This window comes from Oncorhynchus mykiss, chromosome 16 (assembly GCF_057628025.1).
Source record: "Oncorhynchus mykiss isolate SJ-2025 chromosome 16, ASM5762802v1, whole genome shotgun sequence".
NCBI lineage: Eukaryota > Metazoa > Chordata > Actinopteri > Salmoniformes > Salmonidae > Oncorhynchus > Oncorhynchus mykiss.
Window position 1 is genome coordinate 58414106 of NC_143037.1, and position 24308 is coordinate 58438413.

Consider the following 24308-nt stretch of genomic DNA (forward strand, 5'->3'; position numbering starts at 1 on the left):
TGTCTGCACCAAAACAACTTTATTTTGCAGAGCTCCTCTTCTGAAAGTAGAAACCCATGTTTGATGTACATAATACATGAAAACTAGGGCACTGAAGTGAAAATGTAATACTGTACAGTCTGCCTCTGTTGTGGAACACTAGGAAGGACCCCAAAACAATACCATTTCTTGATTGTTGTTTTCTTTAGCAAAATAAAATATTCATGTAGAAACAAGCAATGTTTTGCATTTGGATATTTTTCCATCACCCTTTACCTTAAAGCTAAAAATGGTAAATAAACACTCACCCTTCAAAATGTTGTTTGCAGAAGTCACTAATGAAACAAAACCTGAACAAAACCTAATTGAAAAGGATTTCAGTTCTAGCAATACGCACACTATATCAAGTGTACAATTTGTGTCTTTGATTCTAATAAAATACTTTTAAAAATCCATAAACATTTCATATATTTATCTTTCTTTTGGTATATGGATCCAAAAATAAGCATTTAAATCATAAAGGAGAGTTGGGGGAGAGAAATAAAAATCCAAATCTACGAATGGTTGTCCTCCTTCCCTGGAGAGATGGGGGAAACTGGCCCAGCTATACAGCGCAGTAGAACACCGACTTTAGCTCATTATACACGTACAGTCGTGATCAAGGCACAGGGATCTTCTATTTTTTCAATAAAGTTGTACAAAATAATACATTTTACAGTCTGTACAAGAATAGTAGTTCAGCAGTAAAGTAAAGACAGACATACAAATAGCCTTGGAAGGAGGGGGTGGAGGGGGGTTGACCACATGAGTAAAGAATAGAATCCCATATAATTATCTTCTTCCTCTTTTAGTTTTTTTTTAAATTTCAGGATTACTTTTTTCTTTAAAAATAAAACAAAGAGCATTGCCAGTAAAGTAACAGTGCAGGGTATGAGGTGAGGTTAAGAGAGTGGACAGGGAGGAGGGGTGATTAGAGAGAGGGGGGCACAATGGCACAAAAGTTTACACAGACAAAACAACTGGAGACAGAAACAGGGCTGATCGGACTTCTCTTCACTTATATGGTACTGTATATGTTTTTTGCACTCCGTTGAGTTCTGTGAACGTTGGCCTTTTTCCTCCCGCTGCTGTACAAACAAGGCAAAGTCATGTGACAATCCTGTGAGCGTCATGGTGTCCAAGCTCCACCAAATTTACATAGATATTCCCCTCCCCCCATGCCCTGCCCACCACGATGCTTCTCTGGTTTATTGTCAGTCATCAACGTTGCTCCTAGTAGGTATCTTGGCTGTGAAGTCATTGAAAGCACTGATCCAGTCAATCTGTGGCTGCAGACAGTAAGCAGCCAAGACTCTGAGCTCACCCAGTCCAGGACCATGTAGTCGAGTAAAAGTGTGTTATTTTTCAGAACAGCAAGCAGTTATCGGAGGGTAAATTTGAGAGCAAGTGTGTCTAAGTGTGTGTGTCTCAAAATATAAACTAATGGTGTGAAAAAGAGAGAGTTCGGTGTTATGTCAGCGTGTATACGCTTGTGTGTGTGGTGAAATGGGTTCGAGTCCTGAGCACAGTGCTAAAGTGCAGTGGAGTTCAGCTGATCTGGCTTGGATGTATTCTGTGTTTTGCAGTATTTCAATAGTCTTTCCAGGTTACTCTGTAGCTCATATCTAGTTTGACTTCAGGAGTCCCCAAGAGTACACCGAATCAGGAGCAGGTCGACAGGGGTGGGTTTCAGGGGGGGTCAGGGAGAGACCGGAGGTGGAGGTTCAGAGTCTTTGTTGCAGCCCCCTCCCATCACAAGAGCTCATACTGCCGAAGGTGCATCCTCTGAATGATGTCCCGACAGTCGTTGAAGACCCGGCGGATGTTTTCCGTGTCGACGGCGCAGGTAAAATGGGGGTAACAATAGTGCCTGCCGTCTCCGCTGGCTGTGCTGATCCTCTGAAGTCACACAGTGAAACACAAATACTACAACCATCAGGACATCATCCACTTGACTCAATAACAAATCTAACATGAAGACAATGCTAACATACAGTGCCTTGCGAAAGTATTCGGCCCCCTTGAACTTTGCGACCTTTTGCCACATTTCAGGCTTCAAACAAAAATATATAAAACTGTATTTTTTTGTGAAGAATCAACAACAAGTGGGACACAATCATGAAGTGGAACGACATTTATTGGATATTTCAAACTTTTTTAACTAATCAAAAACTGAAAAATTGGGTGTGCAAAATTATTCAGCCCCTTTACTTTCAGTGCAGCAAACTCTCTCCAGAAGTTCAGTGAGGATCTCTGAATGATCCAATGTTGACCTAAATGACCAATGATGATAAATACAATCCACCTATGTGTAATGAAGTCTCCGTATAAATGCACCTGCACTGTGATAGTCTCAGAGGTCCGTTAAAAGCGCAGAGAGCATCATGAAGAACAAGGAACACACCAGGCAGGTCCGAGATACTGTTGTGAAGAAGTTTAAAGCCGGATTTGCATACAAAAAGATTTCCCAAGCTTTAAACATCCCAAGGTGCACTGTGCAAGCGATAATATTGAAATGGAAGGAGTATCAGACCACTGCAAATCTACCAAGACCTGGCCGTCCCTCTAAACTTTCAGCTCATACAAGGAGAAGACTGATCAGAGATGCAGCCAAGAGGCCCATGATCACTCTGGATGAACTGCAGAGATCTACAGCTGAGGTGGGAGACTCTGTCCATAGGACAACAATCAGTCGTATATTGCACAAATCTGGCCTTTATGGAAGAGTGGCAAGAAGAAAGCCATTTCTTAAAGATATCCATAAAAAGTGTCGTTTAAAGTTTGCCACAAGCCACACCAAACATGTGGAAGAAGGTGAAACCAAAATGTAACTTTTTGGCAACAATGCAAGACGTTATGTTTGGCGTAAAAGCAACACAGCTCATCACCCTGAACACACCATCCCCACTGTCAAACATGGTGGTGGCAGCATCATGGTTTGGGCCTGTTTTTCTTCAGCAGGGACAGGGAAGATGGTTAAAATTGATGGGAAGATGGATGGAGCCAAATACAGGACCATTCTGGAAGAAAACCTGATGGAGTCTGCAAAAGACCTGAGACTGGGACGGAGATTTGTCTTCCAACAAGACAATGATCCAAAACATAAAGAAAAATCTACAATGGAATGGTTCAAAAATAAACATATCCAGGTGTTAGAATGGCCAAGTCAAAGTCCAGACCTGAATCCAATCGAGAATCTGTGGAAAGAACTGAAAACTGCTGTTCACAAATGCTCTCCATCCAACCTCACTGAGCTCGAGCTGTTTTGTAAGGAGGAATGGGAAAAAATTTCAGTCTCTCGATGTGCAAAACTGATAGAGACATACCCCAAGCGACTTACAGCTGTAATCGCAGCAAAAGGTGGCGCTACAAAGTATTAACTTAAGGGGGCTGAAGAATTTTGCACGCCCAATTTTTCAGTTTTTGATTTGTTAAAAAAGTTTGAAATATCCAATAAATGTCGTTCCACTTCATGATTGTGACCCACTTGTTGTTGATTCTTCACAAAAAATACAGTTTTATATCTTTATGTTTGAAGCCTGAAATGTGACAAAAGGTCGCAAAGTTCAAGGGGGCCGAATACTTTCGCAAGGCACTGTATCCAATACAAGCAAGTCATCTCATTTGGCATTTTTGGTTTTGATTGGATCCTATTTTGTAATCAATACCATAAGATTCTATATAACATTAGCAGGGGAAACATTGTATTTCTGCACTTACCAGGAACTCATCTCGTATGAAGTACTTTGCCCTCGTGACGCGTGGATCCTCCCCTGGTTCTGGTGTTGCTATAGAATAGTAAGTGACTGATGAGTGTTATGATTTGATTCTAGTACACCATCACACATTTTCACAATTTTCACAGTGTCACTAATCGCTATGATGATTACTTACCAGCCACAGGAAAGAACATTCAAGAGCCATCTACCGTGGTAAAAAGCAGAATCACTGTGTGTGCGCGTGTGTGTCGCCATGTGTGTGTGTGTATGTGTGCGCACCGTGTGTGTGTGTGTGTGTATATGTGTGTGCACCGTGTGTGTGTGTACAGTAAACATCCAGTCAAGTGTGACAACTTCTCACCATCATCCGGTGTGGTGTAGCGTGCAAACTCTGGGAAATACTCTTCAATTTTTGATTTCCCAGCCAACACCTTCTCTGCTAGCAGGTCCTGTTTATTGAGGAATAGGATGACAGAAATGGTCCGCAGCCACCTAAAAATAGAAACCCACACACAGAGAGGCTGGCTAAATACACTGGTAACAACAGGCTAAATACACTGGTAACAACAGGCTAAATACACTGGTAACAACAGGCTAAATACACTGGTAACAACAGGCTAAATACACTGGTAACAACAGGCTAAATACACTGGTAACAAGCAGTCAGTGGTCATTTACGGCTAGAAAATTGTACGATGAGAGTATTTCAATAAAACAGAAGAATATAATAAAACTCCATTGATTCCATAAATATTTGTGGGGAGGCGGTGTCATGGGTTGTGCTTGTGTCACCTGTTGTTCCAGATGTTCTTGAATAGATTCAGAGCCTCCTGCAAACGGTTGGTCTGATTGTCCTCCCGGATCACCATGTTGTAGCTGCTACTGGCCACCACGAAAATAATGGCTGTTACATCTGTGAGGAAGACAGAGGGAGGAGGGACTCAGACAACCTGGTTTTGTTAAGCGAAATCAATGACACAGTCAAAAGGCAATTAGCTTTAAGGCTAAGGCCGAAACACACAGTAAAGGCAGAAAAAGCAAAGGTGATAAAATACAGGAAACCTGTAGTGGAACAGGGCTACAGACTACGGAGGACCCGTCTAGAACCCCCCAAAAAGTATCAATGAGAATGAATTGTGTTTGTGAGTGATTCTCTATTGGGTTGGCCAGATAAAATGGCAACACAAATGTTACCGTTAAAGCACTGGATCCATTTCCGACGTTCATCCCTTTGACCACCAACGTCAAACATGCTGTGGAAGAGATGTCAGTGCGATAAATATACCACACGCTACGACCTTGTGGCGTAGTAATGAATCACATGTAAGTTGCACTGTATGGACTCATACACGTCTAAAGGGCTGAGTTGGAGGTTGATCTTCAGGTATAGTACTAATAACCAAATCGGAAGATAATCCTGGGTTATACTCACTGAAAATTGACTTTGTCCACCTGAAATCTGGTCTCAAAGATCCCAGAGGTGAGCACTCTGCATCTCAGTAGGTCCTGAGAGAAAGACGGGAGTCATTCATCTGGGTTATATTTCATCAATATTATGAAAGGAAGTTGGAGGACAGTAGGGATGTGTATCAAATGGAGGACGTTGGCCAAAAGTAGTGCACTATAGAGGGGATAGGGTGCCATTTGAGATGTATCCCTGGGCCTCTGATGATGGTGGCATTGAGACCACGGAAAGTCACCTGATCAGTGGGAGTGTAGTCACTCCGTTTCACAATGTCAATCTTGTCTAGAAAGCTGAGGAGAGAAAAAAAAAAGATTTAGAAGGATGGCCAGGACAGGACAAAATGGCTGAATTCAGTCAGTAGGGGCAGTGAAAAAGCATGATGGTGAGCTTGTCTTGGTTTGTGGACAGGTAGAGACCACTGAGCTCAATAGAATTATATACCCCTGTGTGTCGCCAACTGTTTTGTAGCAGGGAGGGACTGACCTGTGGTAAGCCATCGCTACTTCCTCTTTGGAGGACGACTTAGTTTCTTACTAAGTCAGTGTCAGCTAACTAAATGAGCAGCCAGTTAGTAACATCCCAGGGACCAGTGTCCGTCCAGGAACAAGGCGGTTGAGAGAAACATCAACATAGACATCATTGGTACAGACACTTAGAGCTGAGAGGAATAACAATCGTTCTGGAGTCATACTGACTTTGAGACTAATGTCCAATTCCATGACATACACTGAGTATACCAAACATTAGGAACACCTTTCCTAATATTGAGTTGCACCCATGCTGACTCCAATATTTCCCAAAGTTGTGGGAAGCATTTGGCTGGATATCCTTTGTGTTGTGGACCATTCTTGATACACACAGAAAACTGTTGAGTGTGGAAAAACTCAACACACATACAGAATCCAAGTCTCAATTGTCTCAAGGTTAAAACATCTTTATATAACCTGTCTCCTGCCTGCCATCTACACTGATTGAAGTGGATTTAACAAGTGACATCAATAATGGATCATAGCTTTCATGTGGATTAACCTGGTCAGTCTGTCATGGAAAGAGCAGGTGTTCCTGTCTTAGTGTAGTTTACAACTGTTTTACTTGGGTTTAAACAGTACCTACAGAGTGTCTAATACAACTGAACGCCACAAACTGTACCAACAGTGTGTGACAGCTGAATGCCGGTCTCCCAAGCATACTGAACACAGAGGAATGCCGAGCCTCTGGATAACCAGGAATGTGACACAGAGGGGTGAAATGTGACAGGTCTAAGTACAGGTAAGACATGGCAGGAATGAGTCGGCACTCACTGGGAGAGACAAAGGGACTAGGAGAAACACATAGATTATGTGAGTGTGTATGCGCTCATGTGCATGTACCACTCTTTGTTATGGCAACAAAGATGGCCAGAGATAACTATGCAGACTTCAGAAGAACACAGGTGGGGAGATGAACTCCTACTCTTTCCTTTCCTACACGTTACTGAAGAATGTTGTAAAAGTTAGAACTGTAAACTCTCCTTTCACAAGGGTTCACACTCACAAACCTGACCTAGCCCATCAGCCTGAACCCAAACAGACATATACACATCTCTAAATTAGTCTCTGGCACTGGGAGATTGAATGAGTGTATTAGAGTGAGTGGGAAGGATAGAGAGAGAGTGGGAGGGTGATAGAGATTGAGGTAGGAAAGGCGTAGAGAGAGATGGAAGAAAGAGAGGGAGGGTGATAGGTAGGAAGGAAATGGTGAGAAAGACAGAAAGTGTGTGCATGTGTGTGTGAAAGAGAGAGAGGGGGAGAGAGAAAGAGTAGTCTGACATTACAGAGCAGATTCAAAAATAGCTCCCTAGTGCCCTGGCCTCCAGCATGGTTACCATGGAGACAGAACCACAGGCTCTATAAATAGACTATCAGCTCAAAATCTTGTGTGACTGGAGTAGGGCCTGAGAGGGGAGAAAGAAAAAGAGGGAGAGAAAAAATGAGGGAGCAAGAGATTGAGAAAGATGGACTGGGAGAGAGGAAGTGGGAGGGAGAGAGCAGGAGAGAGGTATTGAGAGAGGGAGTGGGAAAGAGTGAGAGAGAGGGAGGGAACAAAAGACTGGACCATCTGAACCACCTGAAGGGGTTGTCCTAGACTGTTAAGTAACACAATCAAATAAAAACAGCCCTCTTCAAACATTAGCACAATATGAATTTTTTATACAATCAGCTCAAATCAAATACCACTATAACAGACTTAACTCTGAGGCTCCAGTCACTGTGGTTTACTTCCCGCACCTCCCCTGTTACCCTCCACCCATCCAACCACTGGTGAAATCTGTCTCTCCCTTTTTATGACTCAGGACCTACCATTTTTGGTCCCCGTTGCTGCAAATATCCTGCATCACAGATGCGGAGCCACACAACAGTTGGAAAAGAAAGCAGAGGAAGAGAAGGAGAGGAAGAGAACGTGTGTGAGAGAGTGTGGTGCGAGAGAGTACGAGGGACAGCGTGCCAGAGAGATAGAAAGAGAGCAAGAGAAAGAAAGTGAGGAGAGAGCGCGAGAGAGTGAAAGAGAGAGACACATAGCCAGAGGTGGCAGTGTTGATGCAGAAAGCTCTGGTGATGTCATACTGTTGTGTGTGTGCACAGACACGATGAGGAGCTGTGGAGGACGAGCATGAGCTCAAGATGACTTCCATGACACAGAGCTCCGCTACCACACATCATTTTCAGGCAGAATACTTGCCTGTTATCTTGCCATTGAAAATCAGAACGGGTCTCTCTAGGAAATTGCTTTTTACAATAAAGTTTTGATGAGATTAAATACATTTTAGATTTGGGGTTTACAAACTTTAGCTGGTATTTTATCCGCCTGCTAAATCTGAGCATGCCAGCCTTGAACTACAGTCCCATGTGTGCCCCTAATCGTTGGCTTAGAGTGTTTGTTTTCAACAACACAGGCCTGTACAAGGGCACTGTAGCTATTCAAGACAGTTGGTCCCCTCTCGGCGGTGCAGTGCAGTGCATACTTACTACTGCGCACAGTCGATCAGCTGGTACTCATTGGATCTCTCAAAACACGCCCTCACGCCCTCATCCTGCCAGAGAGTCTTTGCATTTTCATAAAACTCCTGAGAGAGAGAGTGATGTAAGGAGAGAGAGTGAATGAAAGAAGAGGGGCAGTGGAAGAGAGAAAGAGGACGCAATTAATTCACATGGTACAATAACAATACATCGACTAAATTAAAGCAAGTAGAAAAGGAGGACACTGTCCATCATCCATGTCATTTTTGAGGGCACTGATGTGCCACATCTTTTTTTACATTCCAATGGGGCAGCACACCTATTAGGGATCTAGCATTTATTGACAGGACAACAGGTTCTGTGGCCAGTGAGGGTAACTACCAAGGGGAGTTTCAATAAGAAAAACAAAGTGGCATGGTCAGGCTGATGAAATTAAAGAATGTGCCTTTAAATATAAAAAAAAAAACGAAAAAACAAAGCAAGTTTTTACAACCTTTTCAACATTTCCTTTAATGAGGAGAAATAAAGATTACATATGGTCGACAGGCTAGGGAGGGTCAGTTGACTCATAATCACGTCAAAATCTCATAACATTGAATGAATCATATTTCATTACATTCATTTAGCAAACAAAAGCTGTGCGGGTGTAATGATTCCAGTCAACTAGCATATCTAAAGGCCAATCTGTTACTTCCTTGTTTGATATCTGTTGCATAAAGTGGGAATGTCCACATAGCTTATTAAAGGACCAGAGTGACCACCCCATGGACAACATTCAAAGGGCTAAAAAGCACATAGAAAGGCAGATATACTCATCATCTCCCTCCATCGCCTTCCATTTGGACCATGGAACAAGAAACCCTGTCATGTATAAAACAACATATTCTGGACAACTGGACCTTTGTGGAACAATGCATCTGCACACACTTGCATTACATTTAGGTTTGCTGTCCAATATTTGTCCCACCGTTCGGCTGGCTTGGGTTACTTGAAGAGTTATAAAAATCCCTGCATCCACTCCATAAAAGAGCACTCATCATGTGTCTTAGTAACAGAGTCCTCCTTTATCATCAGTCATGCGCTTAAGAAAAAAAATAAAAACTCCTCTCTAGGAACTGCTCATTGCATTACAGCAGCCGACCCAGAATCCTTTGGGGCTACAACTCAATGCTAGATTGTTTCTCTCTGCTCACTGGCTTGTCTGATCTTAGTTTTTTCCATAATCATTTCCATTTCATCCTTTGGTATGGCCTTTTTTCAAATACACAAAGGCTTGTGTTGTTTTGCTAAGCATATCACAGGGAGTTTGATCTTGCTTTAAGTAATTTTTTGGTTTTTTAAAGCAACTGGTTGCCTTTTCCTGGTTAATAAACAACCATCTATTACGTTCTGCACATGATCATGTGCTATGTAAAATACATCTGAATGGGAATGTCCCCTCTGGCATTCTAACTATGGTCAACTCCACTACAAAAGCATCATGTAGCCAGAGACAGGATAAGGAAGTGAGGAGCCGGGTAGCTTTGAATTTGAGAAAATTTACATTTTAGTGGCGTTAAGAATAACAACCTATAAAGCAGAGGTAGGCAACGGGCCGAAACCATTCTAATCAGTCGATTAATCAGCAGCCAGAAAACAAATCCCATACCACAACAACGCATTTAAACATGAAATGAACAGCCCAGACCATAGATATCCATACAATCGTCCCCCACCTTTTCCTCACCGTCTGTTTTTTCTATCTGTACTCTGAGATTAGGTGACCAGTAGAACCGGTTCCCCCTCAGCCCTGGGGGGTGCCAGAGAGGAAGCAGGGAGAGAGAGGGAGGGAGGCTTTGCCAACAGTATTACACTGTCTGACCTTCGAGTCATTCAACTCTCCTCCATTAGGAACGAAATCGCAGACATTCAAACGCCACAGAGCAAGACAGCAGTCAATCATATCCCTTTCACATGTAGGCCTACACACCCAAACTCAGAGAGAGAGATGTTATGGCAGGTGTGCTAGGCCCAGAAAAAGGACATGGCAATCTTCAATGACAGTCAATCGCGCAATGATAGAGAAGCAACTTTTCAACTGTAATAGTTAATATTCTTTCAGCCAAAGACTCATAAGGGGATCTAAATTAAAGCATAATAACAGCTAAAAATATGTTTTAATTTTGTTGAGTGACATGTCATCTGTTCTAGAGATAAGTAAAATTATCTCTAGGACACTATGGGTCCTATTCAATAAAAAAAACGTTAACAAGGTTTTTGTGATCAATATAAAACAAAGTTATTGGATGCACTTATAAATCCATTATAGATTATGTTTATCCAGAAACTTGGTACCTGCTTAGCTTGAATAGAGTCCTATGTCCCTCCCAGCCAAGTCCTAACAGCCTGACAACTACCAGCAAGCACCCTGTTGTTCAGATGGGCATCCCAGTGTGACACAGAAACATGTGGGTACCAGAGAGAGGTATTTAGTGGTGTTACAGGCACAATCAGTGTAAACCAGTGGTACTCTGAGACCTCCAGGCCTTTCCTCAGGGCAGTCAATTAGCTAACAGGTATCGCATCGAGGCCCTACCCGCTAATTTTGCATTTTATTTACCTTTATTTAACTAGGCAAGTCAGTTAAGAACTATTTCCAATGACGGCCTAGTGGGTTAACGGCCTGGTTCAGGAGCAGAACGACAGATTTTTACCTTGTCAGCTCGGGGATTCGATCTGCAACCTTTCGGTTACTTGTCCAACGCTCTAACCACTAGGCTACCTGCCGCCCCATCAATTACTATACTGTACCACAACCCACAGAGATACCAGTACCATGAGGCTTGCACCTGCAACAGAGACTACTGGATGGACATTCCAAAGGGAACATATCAGTCAAAAGTTTGGACACACCTAATCATTCCAGGGTTTTCCTTTATTTTTTACTATTTTCTACATTGTAGAACAATAGTGAAGACATCAATACTACGAAATAACACATATGGAATCATGTAGTAACCAAAAAAGTGCTAAACAAATCAAAATATATTTTATATTTGAGATTCTTCAACGTAGCCACCCTTCGCCTTGACAGCTTTGAACACTTGGCATTCTCTCAACCAGCTTCATGAGGTAGTCACCTGGAATGCATTTCAGTTAACAGGTGTGCCTTATTAAAAGTTAATTTGTGGAATTTCTTTCCTTCTTAATGCGTTTGAGCCAATCAGTTGTGTTATGACAAGGTAGTGGTGGGTGGTATACAGAAGATAGTCCTATTTGGCAAGAACAGCTCAAATAAGCAAAGAGAAACAACAGTCCATCATTACTTAAAGACATGTAGTCAGTCAATCTGGAAAATTTAAAGAGCTTTGAAAGTTTCAAGTGCAGTCGCAAAAACCATCAAGCGCTTTGATGAAACAGGCTCTCATGAGGACTGCCACAGGAAAGGAAGACCCAGAGTTACCTCTTGCTGCAGAGGATAAGTTCATTACAGTTAACTGCACCTCAGATTGCAGCTCAAATAAATGTATCATATGGAGTTCAAGTAACAGACAAATCTCAACATCAACTGTTCAGAGGAGACTGTGTGAATCAGGCCTTCATGGTCAAATTGCTGCAAAGAAACCACTACTAAAAGGACACCAATAATAAGAAGAGACTTCATTGGGACAAGAAACACGAGAAATGGACGATTAGACCTGTGGAAATCTGTCCTTTGGTCTGAGTCCAAATTTGAGATTTTTGGTTCCAACCACTGTGTCTTTGTGAGACGCAGAGTAGTTGAACGGATGATCTCCACATATGTGGTTCCCACCGTGAAGTATGGAGGAGGAGGTGTGATGGTGCTTTGCTGGTGACACGGTCAGAGATTTATTTAGAAGTCAAGGCACACTTAACCAGCATGGCTACCACAGCATTCTGCAGCGATACACTGTTCCCATCTGGTTTGCACTTAGGGGGACTATCATTTGTTTTTCAACAGGACAATGACCAAAAACACATCTCCAGGCTGTGTAATGGCTATTTGACCAAGGAGAATGATGGAGTGCTGTATCAGTGTTACATCTATTCCTGCTCCTCCCCTCCGGCGTTCGACTTCACTGGTTTCCTAACCACCAGTGCTGGGAACCATCATCACGCGCACCTGGTATTCATCATTTCGCGCACCTGGTATTCATCATTACGCGCACCTGGACTCCATTACTTCACTCATTACCTCCCCTTTATCTGGCACTCCCTTAGGTTCTTTCCCCAGGCAGTATTGTTTTCTGTTGTTCATGTCTAGACGCTACTCCTACGTTGTATCGTTCCATGTTTCTTGTTAAATTAAATTTACCACCTGCTTCTTGACTCCCAGCATCTACGTTACAATCAGATGACCTGGCCTCCACAATCACCCGACCTCAACCAAATTGAGATGGTTTGGGATGAGTCAGACCGCAGAGTGAAGGAAAAGCAGCCAACAAGTGCTCAGCATATGTGGGAACTCCTTCAAGACTGTTGGAAATGCATTCCTCATGAAGCTGGTTGAGAGAATGCCAAGAGTTGCAAAGCTGTCATCAAGGCAAAGGGTGGCTACTTTGAAGAATCTAAAATCTAAAATGTATTTTCATTTGTTTAACACTTTTTTGGTTACTACATGATTCCATATATTTTGATGTCTTCAAAATTATTCTACAATGTAGAAAATAGTTAAAATAAAGAAAAACTCTTGAATGAGTAGGTGTCCAAACTTTTTCCTGGTACTGTACAAATGCTCACTCACACAGGTGTGTACATACATTAGAGTTCAACCGATATATTGGTTCACTAATATTATCGGCCTTTTAACGGCATATCAGTATCGGCCGATAATTCAACCGATATGAAATAAATATGATGAAAAAAGGGACTCTCATGCTTACCTGAGCACTTGCGGCCATTCTCAGTATGTATCAATAATTTTACAATGTAGGAAATGAACATTTGAAGCATATTTCCTTGACCAATTGCTGTTTTAGATTTCTGAGAATTCCGTGTGTAAAAATTTTACTTTTTAATTTCCCCGGCGTAAAACAGTATATTGGCAGATATCTAGTTATCGGTAAGTTTTGTCCCCTCAAATCATATTGATCTGGCTCTAACATACGTTAATGCAAAGACAATGTTTTGATTTGTGTGTCTGGTAGAAACATTGTCATACTCACAGATGTGAATTCAAAGTCCTTCTGATTGACTAGGTTGAGGACGTATTGGATTCGGTATTGGTTGTGTTGATTGGCGAGCTGAACGGGAGGCGTCAGTGTACTCATAGCTGCTACTATGGTCTAAAGAGTGACACAAACAAACACATTCAATACAAATCAAGTGACAACACAGGATTGTCTTGGGGTATATTATATTCTATGATAAAATATTCATGATTCATGCTTAGCTGTTTAGAATTTTTTATTCTACATAGTATCTACCTACAGAGACATGAACTACAAAGATTCAAACCGAATACTCACCTCAATAGCTTCTTTAATATTATTCTTGATATCATGAATTTTCTGCTTCTTCTCTCTGCAAAAAAACAAAAACCTCTTTATTATACATTTTTATTGTTTTTAAGTATCATTGTCATACACAACAGATATGCTGATGATACAGCAAACAAAAAACAAACATATATGTAGATAATTGTCCAACAGCTGGCATACATGCACAATTTCCCAATATCATTCCTTCTGAACCTGACAATGTTTATGACTGTGACACATACATCTTCAACTAGGTGAAACTCATATCTTTAACAGGTCCCAGTCTCCCAGTGCCTGCATTGGACTTTAATGAAAATGCTCTACCTGCCATGATAACTACAAATAATCAGACGTCAAACATCATCCCACCTTAAAGAGTGGTAACTGAGCTGCAACAACCCATCAGTAGACGACAGTATCAGCTATCAAGTAAAATGCAATGGAGTTTAATAAGCGAAGGTGGAGTGCGCCAAACTGTAGGCTACGGGAAGCAACGGTGAGTGTCCTCCAACTGTCTCCAAATGTTTTTTCTGATTCAGATGCAAAGAGAGATGTATTTTGTAGCGGGAAACATTTCACTAAGTTGAACACTGCCACGGATGTTTAGTTTATCCCAAGAACACAAACTGCATTTAAGTAGAGTAAGAGAGTCAATGTGTGTCAGAGAATGAGGTACATCAATAGAAAGAGAGAGAAATGGAAAGAAAAATAAAGACAGAATAGGAAACAGCCAGCAGGAGGGCTTGTATCCCACACAGACACAGCCTCTAGTTTATTGGCTTGAGGTAGATTGAGAAGGCCCTGTTTACATTTTCAACAAGATAGTCACTTTTTTTTTTAAATCACATGGTTCTTACAAAGTAGTGTGTGTGCGCACTTGTATGTGACTGTGTGTGTGTACATATGATGTGTGTGTGTGGAGAGAGAATACGCAATAACTATATATATACAGTGGGGAAGAAAAGTATTTAGTCAGCCACCAATTGTGCAAGTTCTCCCACTTAAAAATATGAGAGAGGCCTGTAATTTTCATCATAGGTACACTTCAACTATGACAGACAAAATGAGAAGAAAAAAAATCCAGAAAATCACATTGTAGGATTTTTAATGAATTTATTTGCAAATTATGGTGGAAAATAAGTATTTGGTCACCTACAAACAAGCAAGATTTCTGGCTCTCACAGACCTGTAACTTCTTCTTTAAGAGGCTCCTCTGTCCTCCACTCATTACCTGTATTAATGGCACCTGTTTGAACTTGTTATCAGTATGAAAGACACCTGTCCACAACCTCAAACAGTCACACTCCAAACTCCACTATGGCCAAGACCAAAGAGCTGTCAAAGGACACCAGAAACAAAATTGTAGACCTGCACCAGGCTGGGAAGACTGAATCTGCAATAGGTAAGCAGCTTGGTTTGAAATCAACTGTGGGAGCAATTATTAGGAAATGGAAGACATACAAGACCACTGATAATCTCCCTCGATCTGGGGCTCCACGCAAGATCTCACCCCGTGGGGTCAAAATGATCACAAGAACGGTGAGCAAAAATCCCAGAACCACACGGGGGGGGACCTAGTGAATGACCTGCAGAGAGCTGGGACCAAAGTAACAAAGCCTACCACCAGTAACACACTACGCCGCCAGGGACTCAAATCCTGCAGTGCCAGACGTGTCCCCCTGCTTAAGCCAGTACATGTCCAGGCCTGTCTGAAGTTTGCTAGAGAGCATTTGGATGATCCAGAAGAAGATTGGGAGAATGTCATATGGTCAGATGAAACCAAAATATAACTTTTTGGTAAAAACTCAACTCGTCGTGTTTGGAGGACAAAGAATGCTGAGTTGCATCCAAAGAACACCATACCTACTGTGAAGCATGGGGTGGAAACATCATGCTTTGGGGCTGTTTTTCTGCAAAGGGACCAGGACGACTGATCCGTGTAAAGCACATATGTCAGAGTCAAGGCCCGCGGGCCACATCCGGCCCGCAAGAAGGTTTTTTACGGCCCCTGGGATGATCTTGATTTATTATTAGAACCGGCCCGCAGCAAGCCGGCAGCCCGCAGATCTTTTACACGCACCAATACTACATTTCCCACAATGCAAAGGTGACGCACCGAGCAGTAGGCTGCTTCATTTCAATATTTATTGGCACAGCAGTCGTCAGCATCACAGTAAAATTAACTTTCAGATACCCATCAAAAATGGCAAAACGGAAGGTGGATACTGAGAACCGGGGGTTTCAAACAAGGTGGGAGTCGGAGTATATGTTCACGAAGGTAGCTGGAAAACCTGTGTGTCTTCTGTGTGGAGAAAGTGTGGCGGTACTGAAAGAGTATAATCTGAGACGACATTATGAAACGAAACACGCGGACAAAAACAAGAATATGGACATGGAACAAAGGCTACAAAAGGCAGAGGAATTAAAACGAGGCCTCAAATCTCGACAGGCTCTGTTCAAAAAAGCCAAATCACAAGGCCAGGCTGCTGTCAAGGCCAGTTTTATTTTGGCAGAAGAGATCGCTAAATCAGCCCGGCCATTTACGGAGGGGGATTTCATCAAAAACTGCATGATTAAAGTTTGTGACGAAGTTTGCCCAGAAAAAAGGCAACTCTTTTTAAATGTGAGTCTGAGCAGAAACACCATTGCCGAGAGAGTAGACCAGTTGTCCATCAATCTAAAAGAGCAGCTTGTGAAAAAGGGAAAAGATTTTATTGCATATTCCTTGGCTGTGGATGAGAGCACCGACATTTCTGACATTGCCCAGTTGTCAATTTTCATCCGCGGAGTGGACTCCAGCCTAAGCGTGACAGAGGAGTTTTTGGCTTTACGTCCTATGCATGGCACAACTACGGGGCATGATTTGTATGAAGAGGTGTCAAGATGTGTAAATGAGATGGAGCTGCCTTGGGAAAAACTCGTGGGTTTGACAACCGACGGAGCACCTGCGATGTGTGGACACAGGAGCGGACTGGTGGCGAAGATACGGGAAAAGATGCAAGAGGAAAACGCGACAGGTGAGCTGACAGCTTATCATTGTATCATACACCAGGAAGCGTTGTGCGGTAAAGCCTTGAAAATGGAGCATGTAATGAGCATCATCACGCGCACAGTTAACTTTATCAGAGCCAAAGGTTTGAATCACCGCCAGTTCAAGGCATTTCTGACGGAGTTAGAAACGGAGCATGGTGATTTGCCTTATCACACAGAGGTGCGATGGCTAAGCCAGGGAAAGGTGCTTCAAAGATGTTTCGAGCTTCGTGAGGAGATTTGTCTATTCTTGGACAGCAAAGGGAAAGACACAACACAACTCCGAGACGAAATGTTTCTGTGTGAAATGGCTTTTCTGTGTGACATTACGAGTCATCTGAATGCAATAAACTTGCAGCTGCAGGGTCGGGATCGTGTCATCTCTGATATGTACAGTACAGTGAAGGCATTTAAAACCAAACTGACTCTGTGGGAGACGCAGATGCGGAAAGAAAATTTGAGCCACTTTCCCAGCTGCCAGACCATGAAAGAGAAGCTCTCTACCAGTGCGTTCCCGAGCACACAGTTGGCTGATAAAATAGGTATGCTTACCACTGACTTTCGACGCCGATTTGCTGACTTTGAAGCACAAAAAAGCAGGTTGGAACTGCTCGGTAACCCATTTGCTGTTGACGTGGAAAGCTCACCACCAAACCTCCAAATGGAGTTGATTGACCTCCAATGCAATGATGCACTGAGGGAAAAATATGCGGCAGTGGGTGCTGCGGAGTTTGCCCGTTTCCTCCCCGGCACAATGCCCCAGCTGCGCATCCAGGCTGCTCAAACGTTGTCTATGTTTGGCAGCACATACCTGTGTGAACAACTGTTTTCTTTGATGAACCTGAACAAAACATCACACAGAAGTCGACTTACTGCTGAACACCTCCACTCAATTCTGAGGATTTCTTCAGCTCAGAGCCTTACCCCGAACATTGATGAACTTGTGGAAAAGATGGGACACCACCAAGTATCACCCTCAACCTCAAACAAGTGAACATTACTGTGCAATCACATATTTAGAGTTTTTACTCAGTTCAAGTTTAAAAGTTAAAATTTAATATTTGTTTTCACTGCATGTTACTTCTCCTTAAACAAAGTGTTGTTTTTGATTAATAGATTTTTGCACTTTATTTTTTTGTATTTCAATCCAATTATATTTTAAAAATATTTCAGTTGAGTGGATGATAGAAAATTGCTATTATTGTTTTTTCTTTGAAGTAAATTTAGCCCACTTTTGCTAAAATAGAAAATATAGTCTACTGATGGTGCCTTGAATACCGGTTTCTTTCATTTAATGTTCATGTTATGGGGATATTTATATAAAGGAAATTTGTCTTTTGTGTCTGTTGAAAATTAAAGATTACTGACAGAGCCATAAGAAAATATTGCTTTATTTATCTGATCATATTGTAATATATTTGTTAGGTTTTCAGTAGGTTCAATTAGGTTCACTAGACTATATGCGTCGTTTAAACATTTTTCAATGAACATTCGAACAGTCCGGCCCTCGTCTTGTAGCTGATTTTTTTATTTGGCCCTCCGTCCATTTGACTTTGACACCCCTGGTGTAAAGGAAAGAATGAATGGGGCCATGTATCGTGAGATTTTGAGTGAAAATCTCCTCCCATCAGCAAGGGCATTGAAGATGAAACATGGCTGGGTCTTTCAGCATGACAATGATCCCAAACACACCGCCCGGGCAACGAAGGAGTGGCTTCGTAAGAAGCATTTCAAGGTCCTGGAGTGGCCTAGCCAGTCTCCAGATCTCAACCCCATAGAAAATCTTTGGAGGGAGTTGAAAGTCCGTGTTGCCCAGCAACAGCCCCAAAACATCACTGCTCTAGAGGAGATCTGCATGGAGGAATGGGCCAAAATACCAGCAACAGTGTGTGAAAACCTTGTGAAGACTTACAGAAAACGTTTGACCTCTGTCATTGCCAACAAAGGGTATATAACAAAGTATTGAGATAAACTTTTGTTATTGACCAAATACTTATTTTCCACCTTAATATGCAAATAAATTCATTAAAAATCCTACAATGTGATTTTCTGGATTTTTTTCTCTCATTTTGTCTGTCATAGTTGAAGTGTACCTATGATGATGAAAATTATAGGCCTCTCATCTTTTTAAGTGGGAGAACTTGCACAATTGGTGGCTGACTAAATACTTTTTTGCCCCACTGTATATGAAGAAAGCATGTGTGATGATATACATCCTTTCCTAATCTAAGAAGATAAAATATACTTGGTCCAGTGTTTCACAAAGGCCTGGAACCTTATCAGTGGAAGTTACTGAATGCAAAAATGACATACTTCAGGATTTAGGGAATCTACCAAAAACCTCCAGCAATTCCTTATCTTCCTTTTCGTTGTACAGTATATGTTCCTCCAGGACTGACTAAAAAACATTGCTGAGAAGTCACAGACACACTGCCCTGCACTGTATCCATTTGCTAATGCAATCCTTAAGTTTAAGTGATACACAGTACAGTTAAGTTATCACACAGACACAACCAACTAATCAATGAATGTCTGAAATGTCTAGGATGTGACCAAGTGATGAACTGAGCATATTCATACACACAAGATAGAGCGCTGCAGTTGTAAGTGTTGTGGAGTCACGAGATGGGTCACACGCAGCTGGGGGCCTTATATGCTGATGTGCTCGTCTAACACAAGCCACTCACACCCAACCAGTGCCTGAACCTCCAAACCTAACCTCACAAACTGGAGATTAAACCATAACCCACCAATGCACAGATTCCTGGACCAACACCAGATTCAGGCCTAAACCCCCAACCAACCTACTCGCCTGAGCCTAAACCTCCAACAACCAACACACCAGGGCCTTGAAGCACCCGTCACCAACCAACGCACAAGGGCCTTGAAGCACCCGTCACTAAACAATGCACTAGGGCCTTGAAGCACCTGTCACCAAACAATGCACTAGGGCCTTAAAGCACCCGTCACCAACCAACGCACCAGGGCCTTGAAGCACCCGTCACCAACCAACGCACCAGGGCCTTGAAGCACCCTTCACCAACCAACGCACCAGGGCCTTGAACCCCACAGTATTTGTTTCTGAAGGAAGTTTAAATCCTCGTCTTTACATCTGTCCATACAATCAGACTAATAATTCTTAAATCGAAATCTAAGACTTCACAGTAAAAACTAGGCGAGACGCCTAGACAGTACATTATAGTGGCTATTGAACTGAGGGATACCATCAATTGTTACTAGCCTCTCATCATGTGCTGTGCACAGGTGAATCTAATGTGTTTTCTACAATTCAGGTATTGCAAGACCAATACATTTTGGTTCCTTTGAGATTACCCCCCATCACTCTGCTTGTAAAGTCTCAAACCTTGATCTATATTCACAGTTGTAGAGCATAGTCTGGAGAAGGAAACCATACTTACTCTGCATTGAAGCCATTCACATGGAGGATTCGCATCTGTTTCACTATGGTGCTCTTCCCTGACTCACCAGCCCCTGTGGGTGGGGGGGAAGAGATGGTTAGAATTATTTCATAGAGTATCGAGAAATGCCCTGCCCTGACAGCCAACAGAGACGGCCTTTTGGAATGTGATGCTCAGAAGTCATCTACAAAAAAAATAATTGTAAAGAGAGACACGTTCAAAGTTATAGTTCAGCACTTCAAAACTGTGAAATAAACATTAGGAATTATTCTAATTTAAATGGGTTATTATGCCACTTGACCGAGGTCTCACTCAGCACCAGTAGAGGCCAGGATTTGGAGGAAGTTGCCCTTAACCTCTGACCTAGGGTCAGATCATAGAGAATGTTAAGAGGCCTCTAGTGGCCAAAAGGCCGTTTTAGTATGGGCAGCGCCATTGAGGGCTTCCACCATTTTAATATGGTCAGAACTTCCAACTTCATTGGCTGATTCCTCCTGGTGTCCCTGTTATGTGTAACCAGGTCATCAAGAGGCATCAGTTAATAGTGAAGAAGAAATTGACAACTTCTAAATGGATATAGCTTCAATGGCACTGCCCATGCCGTCAACGACGCCATAATGGCAAGGATACAACGATGAGGCCTCTCTCTCTATGGGTCAGATATAGTTTTATCTTCCAGTTGGTTAAGGTCAGGATTTAAGTTTGATAAACTGATGTGGTAAGGGGCAACTTCTACCTTGAGCTTAAGATCACCGCTGTCCGAGTCAAACAACGTACAATAGTGGGAGGTTTGGTGAATCCACACATACAGTAAGATGTAAATGAATGGGTGCAATATCAACCTGTTGAAATCTACTAATGCAATAATATTACCAGCTTCACTTATAACCAGGGATGTAATGGTAACACAAAGTAACATGTAAAACCTATCAAGTCTGATTTATTTTCGATTGGCTAGTTTAGGTGTGTGGACATCCCCATGTAAAAATAACTAAGGAAGTTCTTCATCACAGATCCATTCGAATGCCTGATTCACACTATAGGGACAACCCAAACTGGACTGTGTTGGCTCTGATATTGTCTTTTCACACCATTCTTTCCAGCACAGTTCTCGTGGTGGATGCATAAGTAGACTAGCTCAGTACAGCTTGGTTTGAACCTATAGTGTGAATCAAGCATAAAGGTGTCAACAATACACACATGTCATTGTCAAATCAAATAGATGACTCTAATGATGAAAGTGAAAATCTTCTTTCCCATAGCAGTGATCTCAAATGTTACGAGCTTATCATGGTTGGTTCATGGTCGGATGTTTCTCCATCAACACTGTCCAACAAAATTCTTACTCACGAATAGGCCAACATCTGACAACTTGCCAGTGGCACACACAACAAAACGTGTCATATCATATAAAAGTGCAAAGAGCACAGTGCTATATCTAAAGCAGCATTGTAGTAAAGCTTTTGTTATGGTTAAATGTGAGTTATGTTCCGCTTTCTTTAGTTACCACAACTTCCTCTCCAACAGAAATACCGCTATGTCATTCAATACACTAGGCATCAGGCAAATTCTAATAAAATATTATAATTAAGAGAGGACATTTTGACTGCTTTTACATGATAACAGTACCATGAGTACAGAAGTGTCAGTGGTAGAAATGTTCACCATTCATTAATTCACACATAGGCCCACCTTGAAATATACAGGCCTATGAATTTGAAAGTTGTCAAGCAGCTAGTAGTTCTGAAAACAAACCCACAACACACATGCAGAGCCTCAACACCCATGTTTGATATAGATTAGGCACGAGCTGTTACAATCACACAGGCTCAAGACTAAATGTATCAAATGTGAAGAAACAATAACAATGTAGCAATAAGTAGACTTCAATTATGTTAGAGAATCAAGTCTAACTGATACCCAACTTAAACATCATACCAGCAACCATGTCACATATGAAAAAGTTAAATGAGACTAGAGTGTAAGAGGAAGGCCTACAGAGACAACAATATCCTATATCACAACATCAAATAGTGTGCCATATAGGAATAGAAACAATGTTGCCAATGAGGCCTTGCCTACAACACATCAGCTTTCCTTCAACAAACTTACCCAAAAGTAGTAGCCTGTGAGTTGCTCTATATATCTGTTTGTCCTTCTGAAGTTGTTTCTCTATCTTTTTGTTTGCTTCTCTTTGTGACTTCTCCTCATTTCGCTGATCTTCAGTCTTGCTGTTGCCCAAACAACCCATCTTCCCGCAAGAAATAGGGTCCAGGGGAGGGGGAATGTGGAAAAAAATAAATAAACAAACTATTCTAGATCCCTCTGTTGACCCACGGAATTGAGAATAATATTAACGACATGTATACAGTCTTGTTGTTTAGTGTTACGTCGAACTAATCAGTTTTAAAACGTTGTCCTACCGCGCTTGTAATTATGTGTACATAATGCGTATTTTCAGTAGATCTTGCTGTCAGAGGGTATGAGACTGTTGATGACGACACCCAGGCCGCCCTCTCACTTGGTCAATTCTGTTAGGGTTTTCCTTCTTCACATATAGTTTTTATATACCGATATTGATGACCATCCACAGATGTTAAGGTTGATTGAGGCTTTTACCTCTTTCACATTCAATTGAGGAGGGGAGAAATAGCTTATTTTCATCATACGAACAGCCCGGGTCTCACGTCTCACTGTTGCCTGTGACAGGGACCCAAACTCGGCATGACACAGAAACTCGGCTGTACAATGACATGGATCTTTTTGGCAAAAGTTATAATAAACATATTTTGGGGAAAGGCGTATTTTCTGTGTACTTCCTTAAAACGGCATTTCTCTACGCATAGCCTATAGATAAACTAGAGAAATAAAACTATATTATGGCTACACTTAACGAACTACATGAGTAATATTTCCATTGCTTCCGTCTTCATTCAACTCCTTTTATATCCATAAGATGATCCTCGATCTAAACTGTGAGTCCGATTTTCAGTTTAGATCCCCGAAATAATAGAATTTTCCTGATTTTTCCCCGTTTCTGTGATGGCTGTTCTTTGCTGTTTTTTTCTCAATCCAAAGGGCCTTCTCTGTCTTTTCTTTTGTTGCTGAAATGTGTACCCCTACTCACATCAGCAAGGTTCCTAATAGCGCTTTGATAGTCCCCAACACATTCTTAAATGGGTTCTGATTCTTCTAAACATGAAGAAAATACAAAAATCCTTCGAATGTTTCCAGTTTCTTGCATATTTCTTTTGAATTCGAATGGTAGGTAGAGCTTACATGTGCATATACATTCATAAATATAACGCGGATTGTAATAACACATTCCACTATGACGGCAGTTCCCTCCTGGGCTGGTCGTGGGAGATTAAACACGGGAATAACCAATTATTGAAGGTATTATTTTCCCCTTTTTCTCCGGGAATAGCACATTGAGATAGACAGAGCAGAATAGATGGGGAGGGGCAAACAGCGCACATTGAACTCTGGGAAGGACCAGAGCTTCATCACATGATTGTACAGAACGTCAGCATGGTGAAATTCTGCGGAGAAAACGGCGCCCTCTTCAATGAAAGGGTAGATTTGGACCCTCAGCACGGGCCACTCGAATAACTGGGGCCCTTTCCATTTCCCGATGTTTTGACGCGCAGTGGCACTATATTACCCAATTGATTTTAGAATAATGTTCCCAGTGTTAATTATTATTATTATTATTTGTTAAATCATCTCATGGGCCAACAGGTTCATTTATGCTCCATAGACATAGGACTTTAGCCTAGCCTAGTTGAGGTTGGTAGTAATTGTTGGTACTGAGTAGACAGGGGTGTTTTTTCAATTGTGAATTATAATTTATTATTTATTACTGGACTGGAAATGAAATAGAATGCTCTGAGTACTGATCAATCCCGTACAGTCTACATCTGTATATCCAGGGGTTACATAGGCTGAGTTCTGCCACTTCAGAATGGAACTACAGAATTATAATTCTGAATTATAATCCCAATTTTATTATAATCCCAACTGTATGCTTTGATGGAATACAGCGTAGGCTACATTTGGGATAGAACATTTGTCCAATTTGGGTGACATTCTTACCCACACGACAAAGCCTTTCACTGACACCCTCTGCCACAATGTAAGACTTTATCATGTCAGATCTCCAAATCTGAATGTGAATCATG

At 41.8% G+C, this 24308-nt stretch overlaps 1 protein-coding gene across 2 annotated transcripts; it reads right to left on the bottom strand.

Moving 5' to 3' along the window:
- On the bottom strand, positions 1-22397 carry LOC100170209 (G alpha s/olf-1 protein). Of its 2 annotated transcripts, NM_001129988.2 has the most exon segments (12): positions 1322-1917; positions 3739-3806; positions 4099-4229; positions 4530-4650; positions 4932-4990; positions 5170-5243; positions 5438-5492; positions 8208-8305; positions 13364-13483; positions 13667-13721; positions 20128-20200; positions 22240-22397. In NM_001129988.2, coding segments are annotated over 12 exon segments (1140 nt in total). In that variant the 5' UTR covers positions 22379-22397; the 3' UTR covers positions 1322-1770.
- Positions 22398-24308: the final 1911 nt, after the last annotated feature.

What these genes read in the sequence shown, in the direction of transcription:
- LOC100170209 (XM_021564388.3), bottom strand. Translation starts at nt 7,873, where the DNA reads ATGGAAGTCATCTTGAGCTCATGCTCGTCCTCCACAGCTCCTCATCGT. An exon ending in GTGGACAAAGTCAATTTTCA is followed by an intron (nt 4,991 to 5,169) that starts GTGAGTATAACC and finishes TCTCTTCCACAG; the next exon opens with CATGTTTGACGTTGGTGGTC. An exon ending in ATGGATCCAGTGCTTTAACG is followed by an intron (nt 4,651 to 4,931) that starts GTAACATTTGTG and finishes TCTTCCTCACAG; the next exon opens with ATGTAACAGCCATTATTTTC.